General features: G+C 38.5%; 1 protein-coding gene across 1 annotated transcript in view; it reads left to right on the top strand.

Moving 5' to 3' along the window:
- SEMA3A (semaphorin 3A) overlaps positions 1–13,155 on the top strand; it is a 166,058-nt gene that overhangs the window by 104,641 nt on the left and 48,262 nt on the right. Inside the window, exon 6 of the mRNA XM_053977966.1 lies at positions 531–650. Coding sequence (XP_053833941.1) covers positions 531–650 — 120 coding nt within the window. The remainder of the gene's footprint in view (positions 1–530; positions 651–13,155) is intronic.

Here is a 13,155-nt window from a genome sequence, read left to right as displayed (position 1 = left end):
AAAACGCAACACAAAACAAAAAAGCCCCTCAAACCAACTAAAGTAAAAACCACATAATTTCTATAGGAAAAATTGAAGGGACCTAAGGACTTTCTGAACCAAAAGTGACTGAGCTGGACTCTTCAGTTCCCAGAGTCACATAAACCCAGCAGGTTGGAAGGTCTCCAAACCAAACTCCTGTTCTAAAGAGGGCAATTTCACAGTCAGGTAGGTTTTCTGAGGCTGCATGCTCCTGCCTGCTAGGGTAGGTGCACTGGCTGCCACTGTTCCAGCCTAAGAATTCAAACATATTTTTGCAAAGCTCACCAGCATTCTGCAGATACAGCTCATTTGTGAGAGGTTACAATTAAGCTCTGCAGTGAGAAATTGGGTTTAATCTCTATTTTCAATGACAATACGTTGCATATGGCTTGTTATTTTATAATTTACTCATTATCCCTATTAGTGAAATATGAACATATGACAGCTTTCTCTGACTTGCCATGACTGGAAAATTGAGGAATATTGCTTACAATTATGTCCTCCCACAGATGGAGAACTGTACTCTGGCACAGCAGCAGACTTCATGGGCAGGGACTTTGCCATTTTCCGAACTCTGGGGCATCACCATCCCATCAGAACAGAGCAGCACGACTCCCGGTGGCTAAATGGTATGTAAAATGTACATTTCTCTGGTTACACTCATCCAGCCATTAAAGACTAGCACACAGCTCTGTTCCAGCAACATCTGTGACATATACACTCCTCTTTTATTTGGGGCAGAATTCTGTCTTAAACCAGTTAAACTAATCAAAAGTGATTTATAAAGAAGCATTTTTTGGTTTAATTACACTGAGATTTGTGGAGTGTGATTAAATTTAGAACACACACAGACATGCAAGTTGGATATGAGCAGCACATTCATGCAAGTTGGATAGAAACTCAAGGCTTGAGGCATCAGCCACACATGAACACAAACTAGCTCCAGAGTTTTGGGCAGGATTGTGCCTTGTACAAGGTTTAATTTTTGCTGGGTTGAAGGGGACACTGGCCACATCCAGCAGAAAGTCAACCAGCAGAACCTCATAAGCAAGCCAAAGTTGTCAGGAGTTTGGAAAAAGAGAAGAGGGTCCAGGGGTTTACAAGTGATTCGGTTTCAAAATATCCAATAGTTTAGCAAGGCACAATAGCTTGCATTATTGTATGGATATTAGTAATCAAGCCTGTGGTTGTTTATTTGTATGTCTGAAGAGGGAAAGATAGTTTCAGAGAAAATTTGATTTTGGCTTCATGTACCAATATACTTTAGAATGCATCTGAGTACTCTGTCCAAGTTCTACTGAAGTCAAATTGCCAATAGCTCAAATGGAATTACACTTGGCTTTAGCTATACAAGGATACAAGCATTTTGGAAATGAGAGTTCATTGTCTGAAAAAGATGACATTTAAATTAAGTAATACTAACTGTAGTTGCTGAGTTAATTTAAATTTGAATTTTTTAAGAGTTAACTAGCTCTGCTTTTGCTGTACATACTGCTTGCACCTGCACTCCTGTTTTTGAATTCACAAATTATTTTATTCTTAGACATTTTTTGCTCCTAGCCATATTATTTATGTCTCTGCTGAGGTTCAGGCTTTCTTATGTGGTTTTACAATTTAGTGCAAACTGTTCACGCAAATTTTAATGTGTAAGAGCAGAGTATGTTTTAAAACTCAGTTTGTTATTAGCTAGTCAAGACCTTCTAGTATCAAACTGGATGTCACATTAGCTGTATATACAATCCATAACAACATCAGCCTCTGACTCATAATTAAAACCACAAGATGCTCTTGCAAGTTGGATTAACTCTATATATAACATACATTGGATACACGTATCATGTAAGTGTGTATATGACAAGTTTATGAATCTGATGCATATCCTGTTAAATTTAGTTTTGCTGCAATTCATGTGGACAACTATCTGTCTGGAGAATAGATTCAGGACTACAATGTTTCAGTTCTACAATCTGTGTTTATCCAGTAACACAAAAATTGTATTCATTGGGTTATTTTATTATGACAGTAAACAAGATTTCTGGTCTTCAGGAAACAGTAAAGTACAAGGGTTATTGACATACCCATTTATCTTGATACCTGGTAGAGTAATAATGTATTAAAGATGACCAACATCAACTTTAGTTATGATAGTCATGATGACATTTTAAACTCAGTCATGCAAGCAAAATCTGCTTTTGTGCAGTAGATTTGCACAATGACAGCTGAGTCAGGAGGATTTATGCAGTGGGAAAACACAGGCATTGTCCACAGGCCCTGTACTTCACTGCTGAATTTGTGTCATTCCGTTGTGGATTCGGTTATCAGTCTTTCAGCACCAAATGTGAGAACTGCTTTTCCCAAATTAGCACTAAGGTTACATCTGACGATGCAGAAACCACAACTGCTTTGTGCTCAAGGTGGGGAGCTGATGAACCTCATGCTTTCTTGAATTTGAGTATTTTACAGAATGAACATAAAAATAGAAAGCATTTTTTGTATCCCAGGGTGAAGGTGATTTCCAACTCATAAGTAAAGTTCTTGCACTATATTCTTGTATGGAAAGTTTCAAACTTAATTTAAAACAAGATAAGAATCAAATTGAAACCTTTAGAAATTATTCTCATAACTGTCCATAATTTAATAGAGAATGAGCCTTAAGTACATTTTTGAAGTCTCTCTCTCTACTGCAACTTAATACATTTACCTTCCTAATATGGAAAGATTGGCCTAAAATCTGCAGTACAACATTCCTATTAGAGGCTCTGAGGCTTTACTGTTAATTTCCCAGTGATAAGATCCTGGCAGCCTTTTCACACAGCTCTCCTAATTTCAGCATCTAACATGGAAATCCAAAATTGATAACAGTTTGGGTTTGAAACTCTGCAGGCATGCTGGTCCTTTGATTATTGTTTTTAATTTGTCATTTTTCTTTTTAAAATGTAATTACAAAAGAAGCTCTGTGTTTGCACGTTGTTAAAGTGGATATGTTTTTAATGAAACAAGCTCTCATTGAAGATTGAGATGTTCACTGCTTTCTTAAAGATCTGTACAAACTATTTTTGAACCTTAAGTTTGTAGACCTTTATAAATTTTTTAGTAAATACATGGATTTCTGTGTAGGGGTGGGTTTGCTTTCCTAGTTGCTTTTTACAGTGTGTTTAGCCTCAGGTAAAAAAACAGTATTCTAAGGGTCATATACTGAAAGCTGCAGAACAACAGTTCTGATCAAACTTAGAGAAAAATTCTTATCTCCGTAGAGTTTAATAGTTAGGTGGTGAGACATCCAGTTCTAAGTCCTTGCTAGTGTTTACTTCAGTCAGAGCAGGAGCTAAACTGCTTTTTTTTTTTTCCATGTTGAGGCTAAGGTCAGAGCTGACAGGGAGCAGAAAACACAGCTGATTGGTACCAAAAATGGAGAGGAGAAGACAGTTGCACGTGAAGGGCTTGCAAACTTTTCCCAGAAATTATCTGCCCTGAGCTGGCATAAAAGTAGAATAACATTACACAGAGTGATTGAGTTTTTGGGATTTAAGCAGGAACACAGAGTTCCTACAGACATCACACAGTCACATTCTGGATATGCTCAACCTTCTTACAGACATTGCATGTTTTGGGGAAGAGAACTCTGCCTGGCTCAAGGGAAGGTGCTGACCAGCAGCTCTTAAAGACTTCTTAAGTCTCTTAGAGATATTAAATGCTCACAGGCTTCTAAAGCTTTCATTTTGTATAAATAATTAAACAGTCACCAAGCCAAATAAAACAAGGGAGACTGATTCTATAGCCATGTAGTCAGGGCATTCATCTAGAAGCTAGGGAACTATACATCAGTCACTGTAGCAGTGTATATTTAATTATTGATACAGAGCTGGCCAGATGTGACAAGGAAGCATTTGCAAAAACACAGTAAAATAAGCTGGTGCTCAGGGAAGTCATCTTGGACATGAAAAGCTGCAGTTCAGTGCCCCAGACTGAGTCATGTGCTTTGTTATAAACCATGTTCATGCACGCATCAAACATTACTGGCTCCTCTGGTACGTGCATGGAGTTTTCTCTGCACAAAGAAGCTTTGGCAATCTTACACAGTCCCAGTGAGGGTCAAGAATTGTTTTGAACCCTCAGAAAAAAAAATTCTGATGTTGAAAAAAATCTTCTGTACAGCTTTACTATAAGGAACAATGGCCTTGATGTTACATATATATCTTACAAAGTCTTGCCTATCTGCAAGTATGTGATTCCCTTGAAATTTGCCATTGCCTCTCATAGTTCAGAGGCATAAAGTTCTTTTGAAGAAGCACGGATTATGTCCTGCTTCCATGAACTGCTGCAGAAGTTGAAAAAAAAAGATGAGTAGAGGCCTGTGCAGGTGGGAGCAGCTTCTCCTGGTGCCAGGGAGTTCCCTGCTGCACAGCAGGCAGTGTTTGCTGTACACCAGCCCCACGCCTTTGTGCAAGGGCTGAGGGCATGGCTGGAGGCAAGAAGGCAGAATTGGCAGTGCAGTCTACCAGAGCAGATGCTGAGCAAAGCAAAGGCAATGCATCCAAGGCAGTTTTCAAGCTGAAGATTAGAGGAGTGGAAGGAGAGAGCTTAAAGCTGCGAGATCTCATCTTCTCTGACTTGAGCACAGGGGATCTGGCCTTAAATTGTTAACATTTTGTAAAATGAATAACAATAAACATTTATTTTAAAAGCAAAGCAGGATTGGGCTGAGCAAAATCTGAAAGGAAATGAAATCACAAAAGCTGCATTAGGATAGTATTATGAATCTGGTTTGCACCCCAGAAATACTGGCCTCACTCACCCTCTTTACTAGACCTGGGGTTAAGAGAAATTGTCAGTCTGGATTTCCAGACTTGGCTTGGAATTTCCTTGCTTTTTATGGGTTTAAACCACTCTGTGATATTATTTTAGCATACTTTCCATGGCTTAATTTTTAAAGTGGAAAAGTAACTGTGCTTAGTTCCCTGAGGTTATTGTCCTTGGTAATCTTTACTTTACAGTTACATAAACAGCTGAGAGTTATAGAAGCTGAGCGACTGTTTAATAAAAAAGAAAATGCCCTCTTAAATTTAACAGGGTCCAAGGCAGGAAACACAGACTTGATACTCTCCTGGCATTCCAACAGAATTGTAGACATCACTTTGTGTTGTTTCCACTTCAGATACTTTGTTGAATGTCCCAACACTGGCATTACACACGTATGATTTTGAGTATATATGTATTGCACAGTAGACTAATGTATGGCAACAGAAAGAAAAGATTGCAGATAGTTTACAGGATTTTTACCGCTATAATAAAATGTGTTAAATGTGTCAAAAAGTTGGAAATTAATTACTCTTGCTGAGACTTGGGTGTGTACATATTCTGATCCTTGAACCTATAGGTTGTCTTTGGTCAACCACACCAAACCATTTTCCTAGCTATGCATAACCACTGATGGTCCCCTCTGCTGTGCCACTCCCTTGTTCCTAAATGCCTTTCTAGCTTCCCATTTTCCAACTCACCTCCTACACATTCTCAATCCAGATATACAGCATGCAATAAAATACAGCTTTGGAAAGGGGTCACAGAACCCAACCATCCTGGTACCTGGGGTTGTTTCATAAAATACATCTAAGATATTATTGGAGGAAGGAGGTGAGGGATGCTACAAATACAATAAAACTCCATCACGATAAGAGCTATTTAAACAAAGGACATTAAAAAACCCGACAACTGTGAACTGCATATTAATTTATTTAGTCTTCAAATTAGAAGTCTTAAACTATGATGGGAATGAAATCAGAAAAAGCTGTCCAATAGAAGAAGTCAGTGAGGCAGCCTAGCTGGTTTTAAGAGGAACTCAGGTAACATTTTATGTGTTGCTATATAGCACACTTGTCTGACATCCCAAGAGACTACAGTGAGTAGACTAAGAAGTCTCTTCCAGGTCTGCATTGCCATGAATTTACAAGGACATATTTAAACAACCTTATGAGTGAAAACAGTGAGGGAATTTTTTGTGTTTGTCTTTTTTTTTCTGTTGTTCTTTTGCTGTTAATTTTCCTGTGAAAGGATCTCTTGCATTTAAAATAGGCATTTCTATATTTGAACAGCTGATACATCCTATCATGCAGGCTGTAGTGTGGACTGAGTTCCACACTTTCCCACCACGGCTTACAGAAGCATGAACAACTCCGACCCTTGTGGAACAAAACATGTCCATATATGCAAGTCTCATTTCTCACTCAATAAGTCCTCCCACCCCACCCCCCCATTCCCACTATCTTCATTGCTAAGAATAGTAATAAATAATTTCACAGTGATAAATTCTATGTGTGACAAATGCTAATGTCACCTAACGCAATGCTAGGAAGTGCTCAGAAACTATGGTGACGGTGGCATAATACTGTGAACAGAATGGCACACAAACTCAATTTACAAGGTTTGGGTTTTTTTTCTCCTTAAGTCTGTAGATCCATATTTGAGAGATTGAGTATGAATTTTAAGTTGTTTTTCTCATTGCAATCTAACAAGCTTTATCTATATACATATTTTGCTACAACCAATTCTTTTTTTCTTGGAAGAAATGTAGAATTTCTGAAATCCGAAAATAAAGGACTCATTGTTATTACTTGACATTTATCCTGTCCCTAATCTGAAATGGTTACAGTTCAGGAAACCAAAGGTCTTGCTGGACACTTGACCAGAAGATACTCACGTATTTGAACTATTGATTCAGTTGAACCTGTCTGAAAACTGTTCCCTGTATCTTTATACAAAGTAAGAGAAGCATTTGTTTGAGAAATCAAAGACCAAGTAGCAATTAGAATGTGCTTAACAGTTTCTCTGGATGTGAGAAGGGTCATGAAGACGGTAGATGGAGACAACCAGAAATTATAAAATCTTCCCATCAAGTGGCCTAAATGAAATTATTTGAAATCATTCTAGGAAAGAGATCTTTTTCATTCTCCATCCCTCCTATGCCTCCAAGGATTAGGTCATTTTCTTCATTAAATATCAGTGCTGTGGATCATATTTTGTTCTGTTTACGTTGAAAAGATGGTAAAAGTAGCCAAAGGACAAGTTTTGAGGTTGGAGTGGAAAAAGCGGATAGGAAAGATGAAGCAGCAGAGAACATTCTCCTGGTCTGACTGCATATTTTGAAGGCTTCCTGACACTAAATATGACCTGGAGCAGGAAGACTTGCATCAATAAACATATTGGTCTGAGCTATAGCCACAGTATGCTCCAGGAAGTTCGGATACAAGTTAGTCCAGAAAGCTGACTTAGGATATGTGTATATTACATGGTTAACCATGGGCTCATTTATGGGTTTTAACTTGGTCAGCCATACTATCCACACCAAAAAAATGCAATAGCTGGGAGTGTAGATTAGAAGCCATGCTTTGCTGCAATTCATTCATTCTGTGACTCTTTATAGTGCATATAAGATCAAAAATAATGGTAGAGCTTAGAGTTCTTTGTTCACTGTTTCCAGTGGAGACAAGAGAAGTTTCTCTGCTGCATAAAATTCAATTTTAGGAAAGAAGTTCATAGTTCTCAAAATAAGCAGTGTGGGATATGACCCCAGTCCCAATCAGATCACTGCAGCATAGTCTTTCCAAAAAGAAACTTGCCAGTGATGGACAGTTTAAGATCTGCACTCACTCTTAAGCACTGAATTGTTCAATCGGTGATGTGCCTTTAAACTGCTAAATGTTAAGGTTTTGATTTCAATTGTGAATTGAAAGGTCAACATATCAACATATATCAACAATATAGCAACCCAGTAAATCCTGATGAGTCTCATGTTGGGGTGAGATCTGAGAGTGTAGACATTCCCATCACCTTCTCTGGAAGGCAATTGGATGAAAGAGCCAGAACAAGCTCTGGGGAGATTCTGGATGTGGATAAATCAATGTACCTCTGTACTGGGTAAAACTGGTGATCTCATTGAGATGTTCAGATTCAAATTTGATGACGCAGGTGAGTTGATTTCTGTAGTCATCCTTTAGAAAAATAAATCCAAGTCTGATCTTCTTTCAGCAGCAGGATCTGTGTAGAAATCCATCTGCATGAGCACACTCCAGGAATATAGTCAGTTGGAGGAGTAGGGCTCTGTGCCCTTACTGATAAAAAACACTTGCAATTTTCCAATTACCAATAGTCCCAGTGATATTCTATCTCCTCTGAAAAGTGTTTTTTCTTTTTTTTTTTTTTTTTACCCTAAGATGGAATATTTTTTCTATGGACTTGTTTCATTGGATGACTTACAGAGTTGGCAGTAGATGGCTTTGTAAAGTGATGGTCTGCCCACTTAAGGTGATAAACGTAGTATATTATTCAAGCAGTGGCAATAGCCTCTTCTAGAAAGCTTTGTGCACTACTTTCAGTTAATGTATGATTAAAAAGATCATTTCTATCATATATTTATCTATCTATTTATCTATCTATCTGTTACCCACATGCATCACTTCATAGGAAGACTCTCCCTTTTCCTTGGAGATAAATCTCAGTAGGAAAAAAGGAGTCATTTGTCCAGAAAAGGTGCAGTGTTCGGGTTCTAAGTTTGCATTTTGCTTTGCTTTTGGTACAGAACCCACTTTAAATTACACAACACCAGTTTCTTTGTAATTATCATTTTTGCAGAGATCCAAATCAGCTTAAGCAAAAGGAAAGTTCAGATTAGGTGGCCAGATTCCAAAGACAAAGCCTCTGTGTTATAGACCTTGCAAATTCAAGTAGGTTTCCCATGATCTCTGTGAGAGCTCATCACAGCTCTGATGCTTGAAAACCAGTGACTTGTAACTACCAAATTGTGCCTCCTTTCTTGTTCACAAAAGTCACTAACCAGTTTTTCAGACAAGTTAAGCAGAAATCTGTTTGTAGGAGTCACACAGCAGAATACTAATTGATTTAAACAAAGGAGGAGTGGGTCTGTTACAGCCCCCATTATTGGGATATGACATACATCCGAATTTTCTTTTTGCATTCTTGTGTTGTTTTGTGTTTTTTTCCTTCTGCTCTAGCCATCAGTTTAATGAGTGATGACCCTGTCAATACCAATTTCCTCTTCTCAGGCCACCACGTTCAGAGTTTGGTGGGCATTCAATAGAGATTTACTGTTGACTGGGTAATTTGAGTTCATGTGTGTGGTGAAAAATTAGTGAGGAGAATTACCCAGAAAAGTGGATGCCATGACAATGCATGTCACCATGGTGTGACCAGCTCTGCTGACATAGGCTTCAAAAGCTCTCCCCCTGTGAAAATGGGGCCTGTTTGCAAATTAATTAGTTTCTGGCAGCAGCTTGATTGTTGACCCAAAGTTTGTAGAGTGGAAAAACAATCAGATTAGTGTGTTCAATATAAAGGCCCAGCGCGGCGCTCGAGTGCAGTTTGCCAAACTGCTGAAGCCGTGAATAGAGTGAAACAAATTCTTCTTTGAGAAGCCAAGGCAAAGGTTAAGTGTGATGTGACTGGAGCACGCTGGCCGTGGGGCGGTGGGGAGAGAATTAAAGGTTTCAGCCACACAAAAATAGAGAGTGCTGAGCGAGTTGCATTGAATTTAATGAAATTCACAGCTTCAGACGCAAAAGTGTTTGGCAATGTTTTAGTCTGTGTTAAAGGGAGAAATAAGATGGCTTTGTTTTAAGAAGTTTTCTTTGTATATCCATGTGGGACACCAGGGACTGAGCCTCTAAAGGGTATTAGAGAGACTTCCTGAGCCTACACACTGTTTCTAAGTACCTGCAGACTGAGGTTTGTACCGGTTCCTCCCACTCCGCACCACACACTTACTCCTTTTATCTCTAATGATTAAATCCAAGCTTCCCCTTCATCACCTCCAACATTTGGGTTCTTCTTTTAAATAGTGCTGGTGTGGGGACAAATATATTAGAAATCCATACTAAGGAATAAATGACTGGCTAAAGGTTGTTATTGAGGTAGTGAGTTAAAAGATAGACCCTAAAAATTACAACAGGCCAGATCTGTAGCTGATAATACATGACAATGACCTCTATGCAGCCAAGATCTGATTTCTGATCTCATTATTGTGCTCATTTCATTTCGTTATTACTCTTCATTCCCTTAATGGCTATTTTTTTTATTTATGCTTGCCCTTCATCATACATTTTTGGCATTCAGTGTTACTATCACTCTTGTAGTATTTTCTTTATGTCAAACAACCCCTATGCATATTTAAAACTATTGTTTTCCCACTATGACAAATAGAAAGAAAGAAAATACCAACTATTGTGAAGGAGCCCGTGTTCATGGGCAGTTGAGGTATCTTCTTTTGGACCAATGTCTTAGCCCTGTCAGCCTGGATCACCTGGCAGACTCAAGAGAATGGGCCTTGGGAAAATATGAAGGGCTCCACACAGCCCACCACATAGCCCTCACTCCATCAATTAACTGAGATGCCCAGCAGAGTTAATGATGTGAGGATATAGCCCCTTAGTCTGTTCCTACCTCTTTCCCCCATTCCATAAAATTCCAACTCTTAGCCTGCGACCTATGCAAACTCTGTGATTTGTTCTCGGTAATGGGGCTGAACCTACCCCCTTCACACTAACATTCCTGAACCGTGAATTGCTTGTCCCAAAAGGCATTTAGTGTTGCTTGCAATTAACACAACTGATTGCTCAAAGCCGGCACCTGAGGTGGCATGGAGCCAGCTGGAAGCATAATTGGCTCCTTAGCTGGAGAAACATCCACTTCACAGTGGAGTCTGTGATGACGGAATTATTAGTTCGGAGGAAGCCAGGTATGTGAATACCTGTTCTATGCATTAAAGCCTTCACTAGCTCTAGACACAGATGAATTATCACAGACTCAAAGCCTCCCTTTCTCTCTGTCTCCGGAACTTCCCCTTCTCTTTGTTCCTGAAATTGCGCACATTTCAGCCTGAATATTTGTAGGGCTGAGTAATTGCTTTTGTTCTTTGGGTTATTTAATTACAAATCTCAGTAGATGACAGGTCCTCTGCTCTAAAGGAAGACATCACATTTGCACAGTTACAGAATCCCAACACAAATGTGTGTGGCAAATCAGTGACTGCAGATTTATTCATGCCCTCTGGGACCTGCACTGCCTTTTCAGCTTAGCATGCAATATGATTTAAATTACAGCTTGTGCAGAGCTGCGCCTTGGGATTACACTCCATGTTTCCAACTGTTTATAGTTCAGTGAGCTTTAACCTCTGTGATTCTGAAAATTAAATAATGTCACGGCTGATATCAAACTGATGGCTGGTACTAGAATGCTAAACACTGTGTAGTATTAAAAGCCTATTTTTACAACAAAGTGGAAACGTCAATGTATTTAAAACATTGATAACACATTCAGGTAGTTCAATAATATAATTCAAAAGTTACACTAGCAAGAATGGCAAAGCTAATATTAGACTCCATTATTAAGGATATTGTTTCAACTCCTGTATTTAGCAGAATTGTGGCTGTGGACTTTGGTGGAGCAGGACTGAGCCTAATACATGGCTTTGTGATGACACAAAGACTGTATAAGATCAATAAATGTAGATAGAACATCTGCTGTGGTTAAATCCACATTTGTTAATTCCTTGCAGAAGTTCCATTATTTCTAAAATACTGTTGATATATCAAATGTTACATCTTGAAGACATTTTTGTGCTGTAACTGTGGACATCTTAATATTTCTGTAGGCTTTGAAGAGGAGCAGAGGAAACACCTAATTAGAAAGCTCTGTATTTAATATGACATGTAATTTCCCTTCAGATTACATTCCATTATTTGCAAAGGTTTAATTGATGCAAAAACATTTAGATTTTTTCTCCATTTAGTTCTGCAAACCCATATTTCCAGGCTAGAAACTGTTCCAGTTCCACTTGAGCCACTTCACCATGTTCCTCCCCAGGCTCCATCAAGGCAACACTGTGAAACAAAAGGGTCAAACTGATGCCACCAACAGCATCATTTAGGCCACACACCCTCATTCATGACTGTAGTGTAAGGAAGGGGGAACAGGAAAAGAAAAGGACAAATGGGAGAGACAAATGGATACTTATTTTTCACTTGTAAAGGCAGCATGTTGGACTAAATAACAGAAAATAAAGAATTCACACAATTTTAGTTATCAGATAATGATGGACAGATCACAGACACACAAAATGTTTGACAAATGGTTCCTCATTTGCTGCCTTTAAATTTTGACAGTAGAATAGAGCCTGAACCTCCCATTTTGCTGCATTGCCAAAGTGATGCTTCTTTTTCCCCTTGACCTTTAGAATGCCCTAGACTATGCTATACCCTATACTATGTCTATATTTCAGGCTTCAATGTCCATCTTTTAGTTATCAAAGTGATGTCAGAAGTATCCCATCCCTTAATATTGCATTGGATTCCATGGGTTTGTGTAAATTCATCAGTTTTTAAAAGTGGCTGTTAAATTTGATTTTTTAAACATTTTTTAGCTAAGTGCTTTTACATACCATATGGTAAAAAAAAAAAAAAAAAAAAAAGATATGGTAAAGTGTATAGTAACATTTAAGAGATCAAAGTATGAAGGTGATCACCAGCTAATAGTTGATAGTCAGAAGCAGTGAATGGCACAGATGATGTGCTGGTGTACAGATAACACTTCTTTTGAGAATCTCAATATCAGTCTCAAATGTAGCAGTGATGTCCAAAAAACTGTTGAGAGTGACCCACCAAAACTGAGGCTGATAAGCCTTTTTTTTGCTCTTTTTCCCTCTGGTCTGAGATCATTGTATCACTGGTGTCTATATGGTGTGTCTATATGTGAATGTTTCCATTAGTAAGGTGAGCTGCCTTGTAGTATTACCAGGGCAAATTATCTCTTTCAAAGGCAAGGGTTAAATGTAAATCCTTGAGACAACCATTTGTTGTGCAACATCCAGCAGAATCTGATGTTCCAGAACACTTAGAGCTACCACAAATGCACTCAGTAATTGAAGACAAAATAGTTCCCTGTCTGATTTACTTTTAAAGTGATAAGTTGGCCTGTGGTTTTGTTAGGTTCCTGGATTATGGAAAAGAGTATTTCAACATATCTTTATGTATATAAATTTAATTTCCTTTTGGTAGGCTTTAAAGATTTCTGTTCAGATAAGTACAGCAAGATTTGTGGGAAGATTGTGTTAGAGAATTTGGTATAAGC

Source organism: Vidua macroura, chromosome 5, assembly GCF_024509145.1.
Source record: "Vidua macroura isolate BioBank_ID:100142 chromosome 5, ASM2450914v1, whole genome shotgun sequence".
Taxonomy (NCBI): Eukaryota; Metazoa; Chordata; class Aves; order Passeriformes; family Viduidae; genus Vidua; species Vidua macroura.
This window is presented reverse-complemented; position numbering and strand designations above follow the sequence as displayed.